This window comes from Prionailurus bengalensis, chromosome B4 (assembly GCF_016509475.1).
Source record: "Prionailurus bengalensis isolate Pbe53 chromosome B4, Fcat_Pben_1.1_paternal_pri, whole genome shotgun sequence".
NCBI lineage: Eukaryota > Metazoa > Chordata > Mammalia > Carnivora > Felidae > Prionailurus > Prionailurus bengalensis.
This window is the reverse complement of record NC_057358.1, coordinates 114,362,691-114,388,390: the sequence shown is the minus strand read 5'-3', so window position 1 is coordinate 114,388,390 and position 25,700 is coordinate 114,362,691. Positions and strand designations below refer to the sequence as shown.

Here is a 25,700-nt window from a genome sequence, read left to right as displayed (position 1 = left end):
AGGGGTGATGGGCATTGAGGAGGGCACCTGTTGGGATGAGCACTGGGTGTATGGAAACCAATTTGGCAATAAAGTTCATATTAAAAAAAAAGAAATAATACCAATAGTAAATCAAGTAAAAACAAAAGTGTAAATTAAAAAATGGAAACATACAGAAAAGACTGAAAGGAAAGTTATCAAAACATTAATAGTGATTATCTGTGTGTGGTGGGTTTACTAGTGATTTTAATTCTTTCAGTGCCTCTAGATATTACAAATGAACAAGTTTCATAGATGTAGTCACCGTAATAGTTTTTAAATGTTATTTTTAAAAATAGCATCTTTTTTTAAGTATGAAATTTATTGTCAAATTGATTTCCATACAACACCCAGTGCTCATCCCAACATAAAAATAGCATCTTGAACATTGAAAACATTTAATTATAATATAAAAGTGTTATTTTATTATTAGTATATTTAAGGTTCTATTGTATCTTTTGAGTCCTAAAATAACTCTTCCTAGAAAAAGTTAAGTGGTGATGCATATAAACTTAATATCTCATGCTATGTACAATTTCAGTTCAGGTCCTTTGTACTAGTGAAATAACCTCTGATAGTTTCTTAACCTTCAAATAGTTTCTTAAATAGAATTAGAGTTTTCAGTAGTACTTTGATCAAACATTTGGGAATACAAGAAAGAAAACCTTACCAAAGTTTTCAATTGTACTTTTCTATAGGAGTTAAATAAGATCACTACTCAGTTGGATCAAGTCACTGCAAAGTTACAGGATAAGCAAGAACATTGCAGTCAGTTGGAAAGTCATCTTAAAGAATATAAAGAGAAACACCTTTCTTTAGAACAAAAAACTGAAGAATTAGAAGGTCAAATTAAGGTTTGTATAAAAGATATTGAGTGTATTACTTATATTTTCTGCTACTGTAGTAATGGAAACTGATGACCTAGAAGGAATCAAAGGTTTTAAATTTGCAAACAAAGGTGAAGTTGTGTTATAGAATTTTAAATTACCTGGAATTTTTCTGGTCTTAATTTTGAATTCCATTCTTAATTTTAATTTCTTTATTAATGAGTGGCTTTTACAAATGACAGTTATACTGGTTCCTTTGTAATGTTTCACAAAAAACAACCAACCAGGGATTTACTCTGTAATTACAAGGAACTTACCATTTTGTTGTCGTCGTTGTTGTTATGAAGCCTCTTCTGTTCCATCATTCCTATCTCCTTCCCTCCTTATTTCAGAATATATTTCACATATGACAGACCTCTTCACTTTTTAAATTTTACATTTATATCTTTTGGATTTTGTCTTTAGTTTAATAATAAGTTTATGCTGTGGTAAACTGCTTCTTAACTTCAATTCCAAGTGAAATTGTTGATGTACTAAAGAGATTAAATGAGTAGACCTATCAGACAAGGGTTTGACCTGAGTCTTTTGTCCTTGAAATGGGATCTACTATTGATTAAACAAAGATTTCTCAAATTACTATATATATGTAAATTATACCTTCACAAACAGAACACTTCTGTAGACATGTATATGTGTATATCCACACCAATATAACATGGAAAAAGAATTACATTTTTAATTCTATTTATGAGTTTCTTTTTCTTTATGGCCAGTGATGATAGTAATGACACATTACTTTTTGTAATAATTTGAAAAGAACAGAAAAACGATTTTACTGAAAAGTATCCAATGAGAATTCTTTTTGGGTATCTTTTACAAATAATTGTTTAGAACCGAGAGTGTCTCTTGTGATAATCAGATCTTTAACATTTGGTAATTATTTTAGGGAGTATTCCATATGTTTTTTTGTAATTATTTGTTACAAAATTTTACAGTTGCATCAAAATCTATTGTAAGAGTTGCATAAGAGCTATAGATACCTAGGTTGGTTTATAAAATATTTAGGGTGCAAAATTATTACAACTATGCAAGAAAATGCATTACTCCTATATATTCAAACTTTATATTTAACAGTTTGATTTTGCAAATTTGCAAAAATGCACACAGTTATATGTATATGTATGAGACAGAAACTACACTGTGAGGAACAACAGTCTCTAAACTGAGAATTTAAAGGTGCAATATCAGGAATTCAGCTGTCTTTATATTTAGCGGCAATAGGTACTAAGGAGAAGGATGATATGACAACTCCATTTTAGTTTTGAATATTTACAATTACATCAGTGTCGTTTACTGGATATAAAGGATAATATATGTTAATGAGCCTATGTATGAACCTGTTACCTAGTTTTTTCGTACTTGACTTAATAACTTTTACCCTAGCAATAGACACAATTATTTTAAGTTTATTCTGTTATTTGGAGTTAATTTTAAAAAACAGAAACTTGGTGACTGCCTGTCATGTACAAAGCCTGCTGGTAGGTCCTCTGAAAGATTCCAAAATAAATAGTTCCTTTACTTAGCAGTGGCTTCAGAATGGAAAATGTATTTTTTGTTATAACATAAACATTTTATGGTTATTACTCTGTGTTATGTCAACACCAATTTGAGTATAAACAAAAATGTTATATTTAATAATAAATGGATAATTATTGACATGAAAATGGTTACTGTATTCTGTTTCTTTCATAGAAACTAGAAGCTGATACTCTTGAAATTAAAGGAAACAAGGAGCAAGCTTTGCAGGATCTACAACTGCAAAGACAGCTGAATACAGATTTAGAGCTTAGAGCCACAGAATTGAGTAAACAACTTGAAATGGAGAAAGAAATGTAAGCTAAACTACTTAAGGGAGAGGATTATAAACTAAGTGTTAAAATCTTCTGATTTCAGGTGTGCCTGGGAGGCTCAGTCAGTTAAGCGTGCCACTCTTGATTTCAGCTCAGGTCATGATGTCATGGTTTGTGGGATCAAGCCCTGTGTGAGGCTCTGCGTTGACAGAACCTGCTTGGGATTCTCTCTCTGCCCACCACCCCCGTGTTGTGTGTGTGTGTGTGTGTGTGTGTGTGTGTGTGTGTGTGTGTATGTGTATGTGTGTGTGCACGCGCGTTCCCATTTTCTCTTTCCCTCTCAATCATTTTAAAAAACTCTTGGGATTTCAGTTTTGCTATCACAGTGCTTAAAGATTTATTAAATGTTTTTTCCTATTGGTTCTATAATCTGATGTTAATATTGAATGAAAAATAAAACCATCATAGTACGGTTAAATTTACTTTCACTAGAAAGGACTGAAAATTTGGGTCATCTAGTCTCTTTTCAACAGTAATAGGGTATTCATTTATCTGGGTTAAAGCAATTGTTTTGAGTTGTTCACTGATTTGAATAAATTACTCTGAAATTAACAAATAGAGGAGTATTTATATATATCACCCAAGAGCAATCAGGCTTCTGCGTTGAGGGACTATACCAAGTAGGGAATGTATACTTTCTTACAAGAAATGACTTATTTTAGCTTTGTGGTACATCTTGACAGATCGTATTTATGAACACAAGGGAAACACCAGAATCAGTGTACCTTTTAACAATTATTGAAGTAAAATTTACATACTGTTAAATGCACAGATCTTACATATAAAATTTTGAGTTTTAGTAAGTGTATACTCTGTGTAATAATATGCCCTCCCACCCACAACATTTTCATACCCATGGAGTTTCCTCGGGTGCCCTTCTAGTCAATACCTTGTAGAAAACCACAGTTCTGTTTTCAGCCTTCATAGATTAATGTTGTGTGTTTTTGAAATGAAATCATACAAGTATGTTCTTTTTTTTATGACTGGCTTTTTTTTTTTTCTCAATGCACTATTTTTAGTTTTGTCTGTATAGTTGAATATTATTCCACTGAATGCATTACAGTTTGTTTATCTGTTTTCTGTTGGTGAGTATTTTTAGGTTTGCAGTTTTTAGGTGTTATGAATAAAGATGCTATCCGTTCTTATACAAGTATTTTTGTGAAAGTACAGGGCCGTGGTGGAGTAGATGTATGTTTAACTGTATGAGAAATTACGAAACCTTTTCCCAAAATGGCTGTACCATTTTATACTTCTACTGGGAATGTTTCATTGCTTCATATCCTTGCTAGTATTTGGTGTTGTTGGTCCTTTAATTTTAGCTATTTATTGAATATGAAATGGGGTCTTATTGTGGGTTTAATTTGCGTTTCTTCACTGTGGAGTGTCTGTTAAATTATTTCACCTATTACAAAATTTTTCCCCATTGGGTCTTTTTATTACTGATTTGTAGGAGTTCTTTATATATGCAAAGTTCTGATTCTTTGCCAGATAGCCAGTGAGTTAACCAAATAGATTATCAAGACTTTTCCTAACAGCTTTTTTTTGTTTTGTTTTGTTTTTTGTTTTTTGGTGATATCTTTAAGTGAAAAGTTTTAAATTTTGCTTGAATTCAATTTGCCATTTATTTTTATTTTATGTTTAATGTTTTGTGTCATTTCGAAAAAACCTCTGCCTATCCCCAGGGTTTATGAAGAATTCTCTTATGTTTTCTTCTGGAAGTTTTACACTTTTAGTTTTTACACTTAGGTCTAGGATCTATGTTGAACTTATTTTTGTGAGAGGTCTGAGATGGAGTCCAGGATCAATCACCTTTTTTTCCTGTACATCATTAAGTTGTTTTGGTACCATTTGTGGATAAAACTTTTTCTTCCAGTGAGTGGCCTTTGGTGCCTTTGTCAAAAGCAGTTTACCTAATATGTGTGAGTTTATTTGTGGGCTTTATTCTGTTTTATTGGTCTATGTGTCTATATGATATCCTGACATCAATACCGTCCTATTTTGATTTTTGTATCTTCTTGGTATAGGTATTGATATCAGGCTGTATCGGCCCTGCAACTTAATTCTTTTTCAAGGTTGTCTTGGTTAAGTTCATTGCTTTTTACATATAAATTTTAGTATTAACTTGTCCATTTCTACAAATAAAATTATTGGGTTTTGATTGGAATTTCAGTGAATCTCTAGTTCACTTTGGGAGAGAATTAATGTTTTAACAATGCTGAGTCTTCTAATCTGTGAACATAGTATATTTCTAATAATTATGTCTTCTTTAATATCTCTGGTCAACATTTTGTTGTTTTTAAAATAGGGATCTTGAATATCTGTTGCTAAATTTAATCCTAGAAACTTTGGTTTTCAATTTTATTGCAAGTGGAATTGTTTTTTAAATATAAATTTGTGATCACTTGTGGCTAGCATAAACATACAATTGAGTCTTATCTGTTGACTAGCCTTGTTAAGTTTGCATTTTTGTTTTCTAGAGTTTTTAGAATTTTCCAAGTGGACAGTCTTGATATATGTGAATTAGCAACAGTTATCCTTTTTTTTTTTCTTCAGTATGTAGGTCTCTGATGTTTTTTCTTTTTTCTTGACTTAACTGCTAGCCAACACCTCCAGTGAACATTTGAATGTAAAAAGATAGTAGATATCCTTGATAGGAAAGTAGATTCCTTTCCAGCCTTGAGCAGGAAACATGAAATACTTCATTGTTAATTTTGAAATTAGCTGTAGGTTTTTTGTGGATTCCTTTATCAGATTGAGCACATTTCTGTATATGCTAGTTTTCTTAAATTTTTTTATTAACTTTTTTCTGCATCTATTGTCATGATCATATGTTTTTTTCTCCTGTATTCTGTTAATATGGTGAATTTTATTGATTGCTTTTTAAATATTAAATAACTTTGCTTTCCTGGGATAAATCCCACTTGATCATCCTGTATTATTCTTTTTATATATTACTCTATTTGACTTGATAATACTTTGTTTAAAATTTTCTTTGCATTCATGAGGACTATTGGTTTGCAGTGTTCTTTGGAATCATGGTTATGTTGGTCTTAAAAATAAATTGATAGTATTCCCTCTTCCCCTCCTTTCTTAAAGAGTTTGTATGTGATGAGTATTATTTATTTGTTAAATGTTTTATTGAATTCACCAATGAACCAACTGGCCTGAAGTTCTCTCTGGGTTGCTTCTTAATTTGGAGTTCAATTTATTTAATAGATACAGGGCTATTATTGTTTTCTAACATTTTAGTTGAGTCAGTTTTGGTAATTTGTGTTTTTGAAGGAATACATCCATTTCATCTAAACTTCAAATTTATTGGTATAATGTTCATAGTATCATTATACTTTTTAAGGTCTGTAAGGTCTATAGTGATGTCTTATTCTTAATAGCAGTAATTGGTGTTCTCTTTTTCTTGGTCAGTCTAATTTGGGGTTTGTCAATTTTCTAAAAGAATCTTATAATTTGATTTTGTCACTTTTGTGTTTAATTTATATCTCATCTTCTCTTTAGTAGTTTCTTCCTTAGATTTTGGGTTTAGTTTGCTCTTCTCTTTATAGTTTTTTAATGTGAAACCTTCCCTGTGAATGTTTACCTTTTGTAGTATCTGTTTCATTTTTTCAGTTCCTCACCCTCTTTGTATTTTGTCAATGCCAGATGTCAGGCTTCTGCAGATGGTAGTTACATGTCTTAGTCTAGTGAAATCAGTATAGTAGACAGTTTTTTAACAGATGGAGTAAATTACCTTGAGGAAGATTGTCTTTTTTCTATTTTGCACTAAGTGCTTAATGGGCTTATGAAAGCTCTGAGTATAAGGATGAATTAGTTTAGAAGATATTAGAATCTAAAATAGTAATTTATGCATGAAATTTCAGATGTCCTTGGTGGCCGAGAGGGTATGTGCTTCCAGACATAACCTAAATAGTGATTAAAGCTGCAAAGATGAGCTATCTTTTGTTCACTACGAAGATAGAATTAATCTCTTAGCTTGTTCTTGATGTTGATGCTTGGATTGGGTCTTGCTACAAGATCTACAATGGACACAAAACTCACTAGAATTATGATGGGTAAAAACCAGTTCCACCCCATTCATCTGGATGTCTTATGGGAGGGCTTGTGACCAGTCACATTACAGTCGACTTTGCCTTTAAATGTTAAGTAGGCCACTGTGAGTTGACAGACTTGATCTGTAACAAGGGTATGAAGAGTTTTGACTCTCAGTCCTACAGATGGAAGCTGAGAGCCTGGGAAAGGTACCCTTCAGGAAAATGAAATAAAACCCATCAGACTGATGATAATTAAGTTGTTTGACACCTTCATGGTTTTGTCTTTGGAAGTCATGATGAAAGATTTCTTGTTTTCACATCTAGTGGAGTGGATCCTGATGCTTTGAATTTGAGGATGTAGAGGTACATTAGATACCTTAAATGGCATTCCTTCTCACACCAGTGCACAGGTATTTGGGGAGCACATCTGATCCTTCATATCACCCATTGAGTAGTTTGTCTTCTCTGGAACCCAGTCATCAGTCCATGAAGATCACCTCTGAGTTAGTTCTTATTCTCCTTCCCGAGGTCCCTATGGGCCCAGTGTTTCTTTCTATTTCTAATGGGTTCAGTGTAAATGTGCCCATTTCTAGTCTATGTTCTAATAATGTATGGTTCAGAACTCACTCAGAGACTTCTATATCATTTTGAGGTAGGGAAACCTTTTAATATTAAAGGGTTTTTTTTTTTTTTTGCCTATATACTTTATGGAAATGTTTTTTATGTGGAGTCTTGCATTTCTACTGTACTACATAGGAAAAAAAGGGCCCAGGAAACACATCTGGGATTTGACTGAACCTTATCTCTGATCCCAGGGCTCAACCCAAAGAACAGGGTAAAGTTTTCCCTTTCCCAAGGCCCACCTACACCTATGTATCTAATTCTCTTTCCATCTCTCATCTTATGATGTATTTTCATTACTGTACAGTTAATATTTTTTCTAATCTCCTTTGAGATTTTTTTTTTTTTGATGCATGGGGTTATTTAGAAGTATATTGGGTTAGTTAAAAGTATATTGCTTACTTTCCAAATACTTGGAGATTTTCTAGATAGCTTACACTTATTGACTTCTAATTTAATTCCATTGCGAACAGAGAACATACTCTATAAAATTCAGCTTTTCAAACTATCTTATTTATGACCCAGTGTATGGCTTATCTTGGTTAATTTTCCATGTGCACATATGTGTATTCTGTGTTAGATAAAGTGTTTTATAACTATCAATTAAATCAAGGTGGTTGATAATGTTTAAAAAAATTCTTTTTGTTTGAGTATAGTTGACAGACAATGTTACATTAGGGTGCACAGCGTAGTGATTTAACATCTCTGTATGTTATGCTGTGTTCACCAAAATGGTAGCTACCATCTGTCACCAGACAACATTATTATAGTACCATTGGCTGTGTTCCCTATACTGTACATTTTGTTCCCTTGACTTATTCATTCCAAGTAAAGTTGTTTAACCTTCTGTATCTTTGCCATTTTTTTCCCTCTGGTTGTTCTGTCAGTTTCTGAGAAGGGGTGTTAAAGTTTCCAACTATGATTGTGGATTTATTACTTTAGTACCCTTTTTAAAAATAAAGTTTTATAGTGACCATGAAAGCCTTTATTTCTGTTTTGCCTTCTTTGGTTTACATAATCTTATGATTTTATAATAATTATTTATGGGGAAGTTAAGTAGCATAGTAATATATATCAAGTCCTAATTTACGGTTGCTTGATAGGAATTATAACTGTATTAAAAAGGTAAAATAATATTAATGTAATGACTTTTCTGATTGTTTTTAAATTAATTAATTAATTTATTTATTTATTTGTGTAATTAATTTATTTTATTTATTTAGAGAGTGTGAACAGGAGTGGGATAAAGGGAGAGGGAGAAAAAGAATCTTAAGGAGGCTCCATGCCCAGCACGGAGCCTGATGTGGGCACGATCTCATGACCAACCATGAGATCATGACCTGAGCTGAAATCAACAGTCTGTCACTTAATCGACTGAGCCACCCAGGTGCCCCAGTGTAATGACTTCTGTTTATACCTTTGAAAATCGGTGAGGTGCAGTATCCTATGAATGCACCCAACTCCCATCTTTTCTAGCCACTTAGAAAGTAAAAGTAAGTTTCTGGGACTAAAAGTTGAAAATTTTCAAAGTGTAAATATTCTGGTATTGTATGAATACCTAACTCCACAAATATGTGTTTAGTACATCTTTTAACAACCTCTCTTTAGCATATTATTGAATTTATGCTGATTATAAAGCATCAGAAATAGTATGTATTCAAGAAATATTACTTTGCATCCAGTTTCATTTTCACTTTTAGAATTGTTTATCTTTAATGTGTTTTTCTTTTAGTGCATAATTTCACTGAATTTGGTTCATAATTTTGTTCATAATTTTGTCAAAACAATAGAAGTTTTTAACTTTCTTGAAGCTATATTTTCATTTCCTTATTCTTACAGCTTTTTCATTCAGGTGTAGCAAATTTATGTTAAGGGACAAATGATAACAAGTTTCTTGAATAATCTGTTAGGCTCTAGGATTAAAGTAAACCTTTTTTCTCTGTGCTTGAGATGAAATTTGCCTTATTTTTTTCTGGGTTAATCATGTTTGAAGTTTAATACCTAAAAGACAGCATAATGTGTTGTATGTTTTCAAGGAATGAGGCAAAATTCTCTATATGCTTGGGGGCTAACAGTGAGTAGGTTCTTTAAGGTACACGAAAAACTTTTCTGGCTATTGTAGATTAGAGAGTGTGCTATATGTTAGAAGGTCTGCTATATGTACAGTTTGGGGGGGGGGCATCTATTGCAATAGATAAGACTGGATTAAGTCAGGAGAATTGTTAGGTAGTCTTAGCTTTACCACTAACTTATTTGACTCAAAGAAAATCATCTCTGTTAAATGATCAGATCACATTTAAGGTTTTTTCAGTTGTGTGGTTTTATGACATTAATTTATTTTTATTCTGAGCTACACAAGGAAGTTTCAAAACTCAATAATTATTAATTTTTCGTGGTAAATTATGCATCATTTAAAAAGTTGTTTCTTAAATATCTAGAGTATCCAGTACAAAGTTGGAACTACAGAAAAAATCTGAAGCTCTTGAAAATATTAAGCAAATGCTTACCAAGCAAGAGGAAGAAAAAAAAATCCTTGAACAAGAAATTGAAAATTTAAGTCAAGATGCAAAGATGCAGCACAAGGAATTGAATAACAAAATTCAAACAGCAGCAGCAGAACTGCAAAAATCGAAGATGGAGAAAGAAACTCTAATGACAGAGCTTTCTGCAGCCAAAGAGAATTTATCAAAAGTTTCTGATTCTTTGAAGAACTCCAAAAGTGAATTTGAAAAGGAAAACCAGAAAGGAAAAGCTGCTATATTAGATTTGGTTAGTTGTTTATGTTTACTTGGTTAGGTAGAAATGATTTTTATTTAAAATGTACTTTTGTTTCTGCTTAATTCACTGATGACTTTTTATCCTACATTTAAATGATTTTCATTCTTGCGAGGAAATGAACTGGGATTGCTTAACCTGAGAAAAAGATATTGGTGTTTGTAAGTATAATTTTCCAGAGGCCCAGGAAACTTTCAGTTGAATAAACAGTTTTTCTTTATTGCTGGTATGATGCTAGATTTGGGAGACTGCCTCCTGTTTGTCCTCAGAGAGATTTTCACAGAGAATATAGCTGCTGGTTCAGACATTATTCACTTGCCTAAAAACCAGAAAAGGATCAGAAAGATCGTGACTTTTAATTCTGGCACTATAAACTTTCTACTTCTCGACTGAATATTCTAAAACTCTAGATAATACCATGCCTTGGAGATACCATAAAACACATTTAAACTATATGGAAAAAAAGTCACACAGTCGCAGGAAATTCTTAACGGGGAATGTATTCTCAGAAATACTTTAACCCAGAATAACAGAGTAGCAGCAAAGGTAAAATTCTTTTGTTCTCAATGTGAAGATCAGTGAAAGTGTTTAGTAGCACAAAAGATATATGGTATTAGTATGTTACTTTTATGTTTCTTTCTGTTTGGAGAAATCATCTCCTACATGTACATCGTCCCTCTTAAGTTATATGTGATTATTCCTTATTTATTCTTTTAATGCTTTCTTTCACAAAAATTTCCTTTTTTCCATTTTCTTAAGGATTGTTATGCTTTTAAAATAGCATGACAAGTTAATTATAATTAATTATGTGATATAAAATGTGGATTCCAGAGAATTCCAGAGTATTCTGCTGTTGGTTGATGATAGAAGTTCTTAACCTTTTCCCGTCCCTCTACCTTTATTGCTGTAATATTTGCCAGTTTTGTAACTGAAATGGATGATTCTATCCCATTCTAAACCATCAGTGATTCTGGTTTATTTCTATGTGTGGATCTTACTAAGTGTATAAATCAGAGTTCTTAAACCTACTACAAGTATCTTCTGCATAATGTAGTTTTTTGTTTGTTTGTTTTAGGAAAAAATTTGCAAAGAATTAAAGCATCAGCTTCAAGTACAGACAGAAAATGCACTTAAGGAACAGAATGAACTGAAAAAGTCACTTGAAAAAGAGAAGCAAGTAAGATTTTCTTTTTCTGCAACATAAAATATGTAAAGAATAATAAGTTCTATATTTACAAAATATTTTCACACTGATACTTAAATCAAAGGAGGTTTATTTCTCTGAAACATAATGGATCACAAAAAGATAGTATAAAATTGTCATTTGCGTTCTACCTACTACTAAAAAGATTTAAGCTAGTTCATAATAAAAGACCCAAAATAAAGGATTATAATTAATAAAGTTAATTGAATCAACTTACTATAGAGTTATAATTAGATAACTTAGATTTGGGTACATTATTATGATTGAAAAAATATCTAGATAGGCTTTTAATAGAAATAACATTTTAAGGGCTCTTTATTTCATGGACACTTATATTTAATGGTATGTTAATGGTTATATAACAACAGATTCTTTTATGGTTAATGCTTTTATTGCTGTCCATAAAAAACAAACCAGCAAATGAGTAAATAAATGGGTATAATATACAGCTGTTATTCTCTGAAGACCTACCTCTTGCGGTTAGAACCCAGGTATATAGTTTTTCTAGAGCTATGATTTGATAAAAGCAGCAAAACCTAGTCCTGAGAAATCTTTAATGTGATTGTAGTCTGGTTGTTGATGGAGAGAAGACACCTGTGTTTTATTTTATTATTATTTTTTTTTTCAACGTTTATTTTTGGGACAGAGAGAGACAGAGCATGAATGGGGGAGGGGCAGAGAGAGAGGGAGACACAGAATCGGAAACAGGCTCCAGGCTCTGAGCCATCAGCCCAGAGCCTGACGCGGGGCTCGAACTCACGGACCGCGAGATCGTGACCTGGCTGAAGTCGGACGCTTAACCGACTGCGCCACCCAGGCGCCCCTGACACCTGTGTTTTAGATGCCAGCCTTTAAGTGGAAAAATTATGGTGACTTACTACCCGAGCTCTGAGTTCAGATTGTCCAGATTTATATCCTGCCTGTGCCATTTGCTCGTTATGCTGACTTGCCTTGCTTTAGGCACATTAATTTCTCTGTGTTCCTGTTTCCTCAGCAGTAAAATGGGGCGAATAAGAGAATCTGTGCCAGAGGATTATTATAAGAGATAAATGGGTTAATATATTTCCAAGTCCGTAGAACACTTAACAAAATAAGCAAATAAAAGCTCAAATGTTAGCTGTCAGTTTCTCATTGGTTATCATATTATAATCATCATTATTGTTACACTACCCGTCTTCTGTTTTGCACAAAAATACTTCCCTTTGTGTTGGAGGTGAGCTGAAGCAACCATATGTAGCAGTGAAACTTTTCAAAATTAACTTTGAATATAGTCAAATGCTCAAATTAGGTTCATAATATGTATAAAACATGAAAACATGACTTTGGCTGGAAGGATGGGAGATCATAGTGGTTCACGCTGACCACAGAGGAACCTCAGTGTGACTTTTTATGATACCTAATTTTGAACAGAAATAGATCCTAGTAGACTGTAAAAACAAAGTAATAGCACAATATGTCCCAGATCTCTAAATAAGGAAACTATTGAATGGTATAGTTTAGTGTCATCAGACAGATACTAAACATACTTGCGAAAAATGATTTTAGTTTTATCATAGTTCATATGGAGCTGTTCTTTTTGGTTAACCATGGCCATCAGACTAAGTTAGCATTTTGAGAATATTCTTGAAAGTCAGTAGACATTCCAGCAGTCTAAAGATTGATGTTGATATTCCTATTTCCTATGATACAAGGTAATAGCAGTTTCGTTCATTTATAAGCTCTATCCAAATATATATTTACAAGTTAGAAAGGAAGGTAAGATTAAACAAATATTGACGATTAATCCAGCATGTCATCTAATAGCAAATAGTGTCAGTTATGAAAGCTCCATGAAGGCAGGTGTTTTTTTTTTTTTTTTTTTTGGTTACTGTTGATCTCCTATGGCCATCAGGGGAGTGGTGGTTTCTACCTGAGTAGTGCTTGGTGTGTAGTAGGTACTAAATGTGTCTTCATGGAATGAATGCTAAACAGATTTTATTTTCTTTAGACTTCTCATCAGTTGAATTTGGAACTCAGTTCAATGCAGGGACAAGTGGCACAGGCCCAGAATACTTTAAAACAAAAGGAAAAAGAAGAACAGCAACTTCAGGGGAACATAAATGAGCTGAAGCAATTGACTGAACAGAAGAAAAAGCAAATTGAAGCACTCCAAGGAGAAATTAAAATTGCTGTTTCACAGAAGGTAGTAATATGATATGTGTTTACTTTCTATGGGAAGACAGTCTTTGCAGTTAAGATAATATAACACAGATGAGTTGCAACAGGGAAAAATTTACATGTGCTCACAATTTTTTAAAGTATTTTCTAATGTATAAAAGCACTTAAATATGTAATTAAATAATATAAATCTGGATTTCCATTCACTATAACCATGTTTTTAGATAATGTTTATTTAAAATTCTAGTACTAATGATTTGATAGACATAAATAACAACATTTAATGAGATGGGAGTAATTTATATAACCTCTCTAGTGTATTAGAAAATTTTAAAGGAATTTAAAAATAAATTATCCTTACCAAGGGAAGATAAGAACAAAAACCACAAAATGGTATGCATTTAAAAAATTAAGGAATGTAGGTTTCATAGAGTTATAACTATTTGATATTTTAAGTTACATCTTTAATGGTTTCCATTTCTAAACTATTCTAATATTTTATTAAGTATCTATTTTTTTATTCTTAAGTATGTTTTAATACTTGTCCACACCAAGAGTTGACAGAGTTGTATTATACTTAATATTTGAACAAAAAGCTTTTCCCTACTGTTGGTATGTGCATATCAGTTGGTCCATGGAAAAGAGAAAAGTGAAATCTCTATTATGTAGAACAAAGTATGTCATATCATTAAGAGTTGGCTATCATATTACTAGAGAAAATAAAATTAACCTTGCAAATAGGTAATTTATGTTGACCACTGTTTTTATAACCATTATTAATGCCACTTTACAAAAGAGTAATTTTCTAATAAACAAGAGTAGACAAATTTGCCTGTGCATTTTTGGTGTTACATATAATTCTAAGTCAGGATGTAATTATCACAGTACATATTTTGTTGTATGATTTGATGTCTTGAGGTCATTCTTTTCTCCCAAATCTATTAGCCTCATATTCAGGTATTCCCCAAATCTTCATTTTTATAGCATCATAACTTCATGAATTAAAAAAAAAAAAGCCCAACTATTTTGAACACATTTTCTCTTGAATTATTCATTACAATATGATTTCTTTTAGGTTTATGATTAATGTATGTGCCCATACTTTGTATGACTTTACTAGTTGACACCATAAGAATTATGAGATTTAAAGGAAATGTTTTTATTGATAGTTGTCTTAGTTTGGGTTGCTATAACAAAAATACCATAGACTAGGTGGCTTAAACAGTAAATGTTTATTTCTCACAGTTCTGTAGGCTGGGCAGTCCAATATAAAGACACTGGCATATCCAGTGATATGAAGACCCATTTCCTGGCTTGTAGGTAGATGCTTTTTGCTGTAGCCTCATAAGGCTGAAAGAGAGATTATTTCTCTTGTGTTTCTTCTTTTAAGGATACTAATCCCATGTATGAGGGCTAAATGACCTCCAGGAGCACCTGGGGGCTCAGTCACTTAAGCATCCGCCTCTTGATTTCAGCTCAGGAAACCATGATCTCATGGTTCATAAGTCTGAGCACCACTTCTGGCTCTGCACTGACGGTGTGGAGCTTGCTTGGGATTCTCTCTCCCTTTGTCTGTCCCTCCCCCATCTGCATGTGTGTGCACTCGCATGTGCATGCTCTCTCTCTGTCTCTCAAAAGAAATAAGTAAACTTTAAAATATTTTTTTAAAAAAAGGTCCTATTTCCAAATATTATCACATTGTGGATCTAGGCTTCAACATGAACTTTTGGAGAGACACAAGCATTCAGCCATGGATATAGTTAATTTATGTTAGTGTATGGATGCTAAAATAAGGAGCACACTTTTTAAATTGGGGGGAATTTTGAATGGCTAGCCAGTCGCTATAAATTAAGACTTTAAATTTAGAGTAACTAGGTGCCCCTGGGTGGCTTAGTCAGTTGAACATCTGACTCTTGATTTCAGCTCGTCATGATCTCACGATTCATGAGATCGAGCCCCATGTTGGGCTCTGCACTTTCAGTGCAGTGCTTGGGATTCTCTTTCCTTTCTCTCTACCCCTCCACTGCTTGTTCTTTCTCTCTCTCAAAATAAATAAAACTTAAAAAAATAAATTTAGACTAACTGGAGAATCACTGAAAGGCAAGTATGGTTTGGTTTTATTGAGAAGCAGTGTAGTATGGAAAGAAGGACATGTTGTAGCTAGTCAGATCTGAGTTTAAGTTTCATGTGACACACCTTAGGGTTATGGTCACAGGGAAGTGGTTATCTTTCCGAGATAAATGAAATAGAATCATAGAGTTGTTGTAAAGATTGAGAAAATGTATTTAAAATGCCTACTACTGTGCCCAGTGCAGTACGGAAGCAAAGTGGTTCTTGGCTATTAAGTGGAAATATAGCAAACTATGATCTAAGTGTGTCAGTGTGCATGGTCGACTATGCAGCGATGGTCTGTGACAGTTAATCACTGGCCCACAGTGAAATAGGAAAAACAAAGATAATGTTTAAATGGGTATAAATATGTGTGTGTGTACACTTACATAATGCGTGGCTACACACACACACACTTTGGAAATGATTGTTTGAGAGCCAAAGATCAAGAATTCGGCAAGTAGGTTATAAGTCATTGGCCCCTGCACCAACTTTATTTGGAATCTGTTATGGGAATTCAGAATGAATAAGATATGGCCCCCAACTCTCAATCAGTTTGTAATTTAATGAGGAAGTAGATATGTAAAGAGAAAAAAAAAAAAAAACCCTAATGTATAAAGGAGAATGAAACCAGAACTTAAACAGAAATAGAAAAATTATAACTCAATGGAAATTTTGACTGGCTTTCTAAGGAACTAGCATTTGCACTGGGCCTTTGAAGATGATTATAATTGTGAAAGGTTAAACAAGAGGAATTTAGATATTTCAAGGAGATAAAACAATATTAGCAAAGTTTGCAAGGCTTAGAAAATGTTATTATAGAAGGTTAGCTGTTGGAGTACATGATAAGTGAAGAAGCAAGGGGAGAATAGGGCGAATAAGGGAGAATAAGAATCAGGTGAAGTCAGATCACAGTAGATGTTGTATAGTTGTTTCCATTTTACAATTTTAATATTGGAATATTAAAGATTTTTAAGAAGGGAGGAGTGTGATCAGACCTGTTTTACAGCAAAAACTGGTCGGTTTGTGAAGGATGAATTGTAAATGACTGACCCTCCTGTATCCTTCTTTGGAAGTTTGGATGTATATCTGTTAAAGCAATTATCAAACTGCTGCATTGGTCTGGTTTTGTTTTTGTTTTTGTTTTAAATTGACTTCTCCACTAATAGATTTGAGTTTCTCAAAGTCAGAGAACTGTGTGTTTTGACAAGCCATTGATAATTTTTTTAAATGAATGAGTCAGCCTGTCAGAGTAAAGATAATGAAGGCCCAAGTATGAACCCAAAGGGCTTTTATGGTCATTACTGAGACTTTGCACAGGGCTTGGTTGAGAGCCATGAAGGTGACTAAAGGGAAAGAAAACTAGATTTGTGGGGAGGAAAAAAAAAGAAAAAAAATAGTATTCTATAAAAGAAAATATATAAGTGCAGTATAGTCTTCAAGATGAAGAAAGACGTACAGGAATTCTTCATCATGAAGAATCTAAATTGGAGGGAATGAAAAGGAGGTGACATGGGGTGTTCTGAGATAACATACAGGGAGATCAAACCCCCTTTCCTCCATCGGCAGTTAGCACACCTCCTGTCAACCTACCTCCTAACTCTCTTGAATCCATTCCCTTTTCTCATTTCCCACGGTCACAGTCTTAGTCCAGGCCATTTTGTTCTCTTAACCAGGCTATTATAACAGCCTCTTAAGAGTCATTCCATGCTTTTCCACCTCCAATCTATTTGCCATTCATTCCCTTAAGAAATATTACTAGGCACCTGTGTTATGCCATGGCACAGTTTCGGGTTCTGGAGATCTAGTCATGAACAGATAAGGAACCTGTTCTCGTGGAGCTTACACTTTCCTGGGAAAGAAACTAAACAGGGTGATGGGAAAGACAGTGATGGGACTGAGTCCTGCTAAATGTTGGGTGACCAAAGAAGCTTCCCTGAAGAGATTTGAGCTTGAAAGACAAGAGCTGTCCATACAAAGGTCCAAGGGGACAACTAGTGCAAAGACCTCAAGCTATGACAAACTGGGTATTTTCTAAAAACAGAAGACCAATGTAGGTTAAGTGTGGTGGAAGAGAGGAAGAGTAATATGAAATGAGCTCAGAGAAGTAAATAAGGGCCAAAGCATATGCATGAAAATTTATAGATTAGAAGGTAACAGAGAATAATATACTTTGTTCTAAGGATAATTAGAATCGATTGGAGAATTTTGAGCAGAAAATGGTGCAGTCTAACTACAGAGAGATAAAGGAGAAAGCAGAGAAGACATTGAAAAATGGTTGCAATACTCCAGACAGTACATGATGATAGAATGAATTAAAGTGTTAGAAGTGGATGATTTGAAAATCTATTTTGGAAGTTTGGGTCATCAGGACTTGCTGATAGATTAGATGATGAGAGGTGATGGAAAGAGGAATCAAGAATAACTCTGCAGGGGCATCTGGGTGGCTCAGTCGGTTGGGCGGCCGACTTTGTCCCAGGTCATGATCTCGCAGCCTGTAGGTTCGAGCCTGCATCGGGCTCTGTGCTGACAGCTCAGAGCCTGGAGCCTGCTTCGGATTCTGTGTTTCCCTCTCTCTCTGCCCCTCCCCCACTCACACTCTGTCTCTCTTTTCTCTCTCTCAAAAATAAATCAACCTTAAAAAAAAAAAAAAACTCTACATTTGTGGCTTGTGCAAGTGGATAGATGACCATATTTATTGGAGGAAAGAAGCTTTTTGATGAGCAGCCTTGCTGTCAGGAATCAAGAGTTCTGCTTGAGATAGATCTCTGTCAGTTACTGAGATGGAGAGGTCAGGGAAGTACTCAGTTATAATGAGCCCAGAGTTCAGGCAGAGAGATCAGGGCTAGAGACACAAATTCTGGAGTCAGTTGTCAATAAATGATATTTAAAGCCATAGTTGAGTATAGTTGAGATCTTCTAGAGAGAGAGAGACTGTATATGGAATAAAAGAAGGTCAGAACCCTGGCATCCTACAATATTGAGAAGTTAAACAGAAGAAGAGGAGCTGGTAAAAAAATTTAAGACGGAATGACCAATGAGATAAGTGCCCTGGAAACCAGGTTGAAGAATGTTTCTAGGAGGGAACATCATCAACTGTTTCAAGTACTGCTGGGAGGTGAAGTCAGCTGTGGACAAGGACATGAATAGTGGGTTTTGGAACAAGGGGGTCACTGGTCATTTAAATAGACGTTGCATTGGGGTAGTGTATTTATTTTAAAAGCCAGTGCTTATTTTCATACTCTGCACACATATATTTTAATTATGTCATAATTTGTGTATATCTTCTGAGTCTTCGTAAAGACTAAAGACAAGTTTAGCGTTTAGAGGAGTTAGATCTTTGCAAGATTTATTTTTTCTGTCTTGTTGTTAATAAACACAATCTTGTAGAAATGTCCTAAGTTATTCTAGAATTTCAGGGAGTAGAAATGATGAACGCAGTAATGACTTTTTTCTTTCCTATAGAAATTTCCCTTAGTTCAACCTTAAATTATATCATCTTTAAAGCATCTAGCACTGTATCTTCCATCAGAATGTGGTTGTTACTCTCAGTCTCCTGAGACATTGATACTTGGGACTATCCAGTGAAATGCTTTTTTCTGTATGTAATGCTTTTTCATTTTTTGGTTTTTAAATTGGGACTTGTTGGATTTTGTATTTTGTAAATCTCTTAAGTTTTTTAGGGCATAAATACAGTTTAATTTGTTCTCAGGGATCTTCTTGTGTGGATTTCATTTTGTATTTGTGACTGGTTTGTGATACGCATACTGTTCTAAATAACTATTGTGTGTTCCAGACAGAGCTTGAGAATAAATTACAGCAGCAGTCAACACAAGCAGCCCAGGAACTTGCAGCAGAGAAAGAGAAAATGTCAGTGTTACAAATTACCTATGAAAAAAGTCAGGAAAATCTAAAACAGCTTCAATCTGATTTCTATGGGAAGGAATCTGAACTTCTTGCCACAAGGCAAGATCTTAAGGTATAGTAAAATATATCATAAAAATATTAGGAAGTTGTTTATAGGCATTCATTAAATGGTTGATTTGAGACCAGATAGACAAGGTAATGTTAGTATTTGTGGAATATCATGCTTGTTTTCTATTAAATTATTATTTTTGGAGTAATATGCTTTTTAATAACGAAATTGTTTTATATTATAACAAAATATGATATATGTTAAATATGGGCATTTAAAAATAACATCCATAACAGTAAAATTATTTGGAAATATACTAATTGCTACATTATTAGCTTATCTAAAGCTGTCTTCTTATAAATGTAAAAAGATAACTTTGACTTTAGTTTTTATGTTGGTCAGCTTCCCAAGACTACCAGAATGTTTAATGATTAAAATTAGGAGATTATAGCTCAAAGTAAACTTAACCTTAATCTAATTATCTAAACACTTTTGGGATGAGCACTGGGTGTTGTATGGAAACCAATTTGACAATAAATTTCATATATTAAAAAAATAATAATTATCTAAACATATATTGTTTGTTCTTGACAAATCTATTTGATTAATGTATCATGTTTATTAAAATGAAGAATATGGAAAAAAGATAAATAATTTTTATGCAGTGTTATTAAAGTATGAGTTCCCTAAGATAAATGGAACGTTTGTGTTCTTTCCCACAAGATTCAGCTAGTTCTTTTTTTTTTTTCTTTTCTTTCTTTCTTTTTTTTATTTTTTTGTCATCATGAAATGTTATGCTTTTTGTTTCTTTCCTTTCTGGTTTCTTTTAATTTGTTAAAGTACATTATTGAAGAATTTTGTTGAAAATCACAGGATATTTTTAGACAACATAAATATACTGTGTCTATATTTTATCATAGGCTGTTATAAGGAAGGCTTTCTGAAGGAGGTGGGACTTGAACAGGTGCTCAAGGATATATAGAATTTGAATATATAGAGAGTCCTGAGGAAGGTCATTTCACTCAGGGGCACATTTGAGAAAAGGTACTGCAGGGAATGAACAAAGGCAGGAGACAGTTACCAGTTGCTAGCATGCTGGTTTGTGTTTGGAGGATAAATTTGGAAAGATTGGGAACAAATTGTGAGGTTTCTTAGATGCGGAGCAAAGATGATTAGAGTTTATATTTGGGGGTGGAGAGGGAGTGAAGAGTCTAAGCAGAGGAATAAAATGAAGAAGACAGTACTTTGGACAACTTAACCAGGAAGAGGTTTATAGATAGCTTGGATTGGACCCGGGGAAACAAGACGTAGGAAGATTAGTGAAGAGGCTGTCTCCCTTCCTCCACAAATTCCATTAATCAAGGTGTGAATTGACTAGAACTGGGCTTAAAGTTCAAGAGGATGGAGCAGAAGAGATTAATGAGAGAGACAGGATGAAACAGGAGGGCTGGATGCAGACAGGCTGCAAGGGCACTGAGGGAACTAGGAGTGACTAATGATTTGACAAAGAAATAGGAAACTTGGGTCAAAAAATTTTCATGGTGCCCAGTTGTTATAAGAAAAAAAATACCACCTGACATTTAGAAAATGTCTTATTTGCTATGCTCCCTTAGTAGCTTTAAATTCTTTTTCTTTTTTTCTTTCTTTCTTTCTTTTTTTTTTTTTTTCCTTTAGAACACTATTAAAAGTCATGGAAGGTCTGTGGAAGAGTTTGGGCTTTATTGTAAAAGCAGTAGGGAACCACAGAAAAGATTTGCTCAGATCTGTAGGTTGGGCCAGTGACTGGCTGAGAGTAAGGAGTGGATCATGGAGCAATAGGGCTGAGTGTAGAGACCAGAGAGGAGACGGCACTTGGTCCAGGTGCACACGATGGCGGTGTGGGCAGTAACAGTAAGGATGGGGAATATGGATGGATTAGAAGGGTGTTTAGCTGATCAAAGAGATGAAACTTAATGATGGATTGTACAAGTCCTATAGAAATCACACTTTTTTTTCGTACAGATATATTATTTACCCAAGGGCATTACATGGTGACAGGACTTAGATCTTTGATCAGTATTCTTTCATTAAGCCAACAGTGGTTTTTATTATGCTCAAAAGCTATGTTGTATACTAATAATTTTATACATGAAAACAAATCAAAGGCATGGAGAAAAAAGAGAAGGGCAGAGAGTCAAGCCTGCTGAGGAGTTTTCCAGTTGTTAAGAGGCATGGCTAGGTCCTCTATTCCAAAGCCTCCTTTTGCAGACAAGACTGAATGAGGCCTGGCATGGTTTGTGACAGACCCAGAATTGCACAATAACAGAACCATGATTAGACCTCAGTTCTTGTGATTCACAGCCCTTTACTCTTTTATCATGACTAGGATTTTTAAATATGAAATAGAATATTGCTAAATTCTATTATTAATGTTTCCAAAATGAGAAGTATCTGAACTACTTAGGAAGCTAAAAAAAAAAAAAAAAAAAAGAAGAAGAAGAAGAAGAAGAAGAAGTAAACTCCTTGAGAACTTGAAATGATATTTATGGACCAGAATAAGAGATGGTTATCAGCCATTATTTTTCTTTTGCTTCAGTGATGAATGATCTTGTTGCATGTGAGAGAGAAGGGGAGAGGTTGAGAACTTTGTAGCATGACACCTACCTAAGTCAAGGCTGCCATCTGTGGGCTGACATTGTACATCTAGATACCAGTAGAATGGAAAACAGGCTGGCCTGATCCATGCTTTTAGCCCCATCTGCTGGATTATTTATGAAATACTTATGTTGACTGTATATTTCAAAACGGCTGTGCTGTGTGCTATTCTTTGCTGTCGAAGAAAGGTAGAAGTGGAATGTAACTGTACATTTTGCACCCTGAGTAAAGTGAAAATTCTAGGATAACAAGTTTAGAATTAAATATAAATCTTTATACTATTCCTTATATCATTTAATCAGACATCAAGAAAATAATAAACATTTTAAAAGTTTATTTTGAAAGAAGAGTAAAATTGTGGAGCAGACAAAAAACAATAGCTACCAGAAAACACTGCAGAAATTTCTTTTTTAGCTACACTGCTGTAATTTGATTGTGGTATTCAGGGTCAAGATTGGTAGTTGATCTACTCAGGGATTTGCTTGTTCCAGTGGGAGTCAGTGGGTTAAAGATAGGCCCACAAAACTGTTGAATGGGAGACGGGAGTTCCCCAAAGGAAGATATGCTGAGTAGGTGAAAATAAAATGGCCTATAACAAGAAAGATAAAAGGAATATTTAAAATACATGGCAGTGTATCACTGAATGGCATTAACAAATATTCAGAGACAAGAGCAGTATGTCAGCATAGCCCAGATTTTGAGCTTGACTTTAAAGATTTAGTCATTGGGTCTTGGGAGTTTAAAATTTTATTGAGTATTATTTAAACCGTGGGCAGTTTGGAATTCTTGTGGTCAGAGATTGGGGGAGCTGTTAATTTCAGGCTCTAGCAAGCCTTGGTATTCTTTAGTATTAGATCACGACCTCTGTTACCTGATAATAATTGCTATAGACCGTATGGGCTAGGCTTTGTCAAATTTTATTATCTTTATTTGAAATCATTCTCACCCTTTGTGATGCTTATGTCAGTTCCCACATGTACCATGAAGCCTTACATAAACACATTTCAGGGAAAGTTCTCGCACTCACTTTTTCTGTGCGTTTGGCATTATAGCAAGTGCTCTTCTGCTACGTACAGCTTCCATTTTATGTGGTGGTTCTGTTTTTCGGGCTACATAGCCAGCTTCTTTAAGTTAAGGACTGTCTTTTACCTTACCAGTATACTCAGTTAATGGCTAACAGCTTGATTAGTAAAGGACTAGATGACTTTAGGATTCTTTAAAAAGAAGCCTTGGGATTTTTAGTGTTCTCTGGAAGCCACTGGAAATCAAACTTCATTGATATCAGAAAGACTTCAGAACTGGGTTTATTTGTAAGGAATAAACTGTCTCTTTAGGGAACCTTGAGAAACCCTTTAAATACAGTCTTCATTTAAAAAGTATTTATTTATTTATTTTCCAATGGATGCTTACTATAGTCAAGCCTAGCCAACAGGGATCCTTCCCAAATTAGATCTTCTCCCTCCTTTTCAAAGGAACTGTATCTCCAGAATAAGAAAGATTAACTTCTTCCAAATGGTAGAAGAGCATCGTGGAGTTCATTGCCTTCCCTTCTGATTCTTTGCAGTTGCAGCTGAGAGTGGCAAGGTCCCTGCCAGTTTCCACTACTCACCTGTTACCATATCTACCCCAGTCTGAAATCTAAGGGGCCACAAAGCTTGCCCTTTTCATAAGCTTTGGCTTCTCAAAATATCTGGGCTTTAGAACAGTCAGTAACTGTGGGCATTGTTAACTGACAACACTGTTGCTGCCACATCGATGGGAAGTAAAGAGGATGGGGTGATGGCCTTCTCAGAAACAGAACCCCATGTATCTGGTTGACTTGCTTCTGTTGGTTCACTTGATCAGGTTTGCAGATGTGAAATACAGTTGTTGGTTTTTGTTTTTTGTTTTTTTCCCAAGACAAAAACTATTTATTGGGGATTTCAGCATGTCAAGGGACATATATGTATATATTTTCATATATTACAAGTGTGTTCGATATGATCCCTTTTTATTTGATATTCCCTAATATCACTTAGCTAGTAATACTTACTATTCTAGAGGTTTTGGAATTGCTTCAGTTTTATTAAATATTTTACACTAAAATGTTTTTCGTAGGCAAGAGAGTTAATGGTCTAGTGTCCTTTCTCTTTTACATATTACTAAAGGGCATAACAAGCTATCCTTTTATAGTATATTGCTTTCTACTATACTTACGCTGTTATGTTTCTGTTGAAATTTGCTAAAAACAACAAAAAAAGACATACAATAATTTGGGGAAATTGGTTTTTTGTTTGTTTGTTTGTTTTTTGTAAGTCTGTAGAAGAGAAGCTTTCTCTAGCACAGGAGGACTTGATTTCAAACAGAAATCAAATTGGAAACCAAAATAAATTAATTCAAGAACTGAAGAGTTCCACGGCTACGTTGGAGCAGGATTTAGCAAAGAAAGAGCAACAGTTGAAGGAGCAGTGTAAAACGCTACAAGATATTAAAAAAGAAAAGGTATTTCATTTTCTGACTGAATCTAGAATCTGAGAGTTGCCGTATCTTTAGAAATCATCTAGTCAAAACTCTTCTCCGATATGGGCATCACTTTACTTCAATAGCTCTCCTTAGATGGACTTCTAGTTTCTGATACAACACCGTGGTAATTGGAATGTTAATGCCGGGAAGTACTTCTTAACAGCCCCCTTGTCATTTCTACTCATTTTTCTTACTGCTCTTTTTAGTTTTATAAACAAATCTTTTTCACATTGTAGACCCCTGGTTATTTAAAAACAGGTATTGTAGCTCCACCACTATTATATAACATTCTTTAGATGTGTGAATGAGATTAAAAGATCTAGAAATACTTCTTATGCTTATAATTCTTTTTTAAAATTATTATTATTATTATTACTTTCTTTTTTTTTTTTTTGGTCAGCAATTTCTACACCCAACATGGGGCTTAAACTCACAACCCCCATATCGAAAGTCTCATGCTGTTCCAACTGAGCCAGCCAGGCTCCTCTTATTCTTACAATTCTTAAAATTTAGAGCCAGCTTTTTCTTAGGGAAATGGGAGTGTATTTTACATAAATGATGCTGAGTTATACGGTTGAAAGCCTTGGGACCTGGGTCACTCAGTTGGTTAAGCGTCTGACTCTTGATTTTGGCTCAGGACATGATCTCCCTGTTTGTGAGCTTGAGCCCCATGATGCTAACAGTGCAGAGCCTGCCTGGGATTCTGTCTCTCCCCTCTCTCTCTGCCCTTTCCCCATTCTCATTCTCTCTCTCTCTCTCTCTCTCTCTTTCTCTCTCAAAATAAATAAAAGTAAACTTAAAAAAAATAAAGTTAAAGCCTTGTATTATAAGACCACTATGTTTAAAAGTTAAGATGCTATATGAAAGAGAAATTAAGATTCTAGGAAGCACTTTATTTTTGGTTTCATGGTTGAAATATATTTCCACTAGCTGATAAGATATTATTCTGAAGTATACAATTCCAGAAGTTTGTGGTGTATCTTA

At 34.1% G+C, this 25,700-nt stretch overlaps 1 protein-coding gene across 5 annotated transcripts in view; it reads left to right on the top strand.

The window, feature by feature from the left end:
• Nucleotides 1–25,700, top strand: part of EEA1 (early endosome antigen 1) — a 114,857-nt gene that overhangs the window by 80,183 nt on the left and 8,974 nt on the right. For all 5 annotated transcript variants that reach the window (XM_043562092.1, XM_043562090.1, XM_043562091.1 and 2 more), the window contains 7 exons: nucleotides 717–872; nucleotides 2,598–2,737; nucleotides 9,858–10,188; nucleotides 11,270–11,371; nucleotides 13,386–13,580; nucleotides 19,461–19,643; nucleotides 24,510–24,695. In XM_043562092.1, coding sequence (XP_043418027.1) covers nucleotides 717–872; nucleotides 2,598–2,737; nucleotides 9,858–10,188; nucleotides 11,270–11,371; nucleotides 13,386–13,580; nucleotides 19,461–19,643; nucleotides 24,510–24,695 — 1,293 coding nt within the window. The remainder of the gene's footprint in view (nucleotides 1–716; nucleotides 873–2,597; nucleotides 2,738–9,857; nucleotides 10,189–11,269; nucleotides 11,372–13,385; nucleotides 13,581–19,460; nucleotides 19,644–24,509; nucleotides 24,696–25,700) is intronic.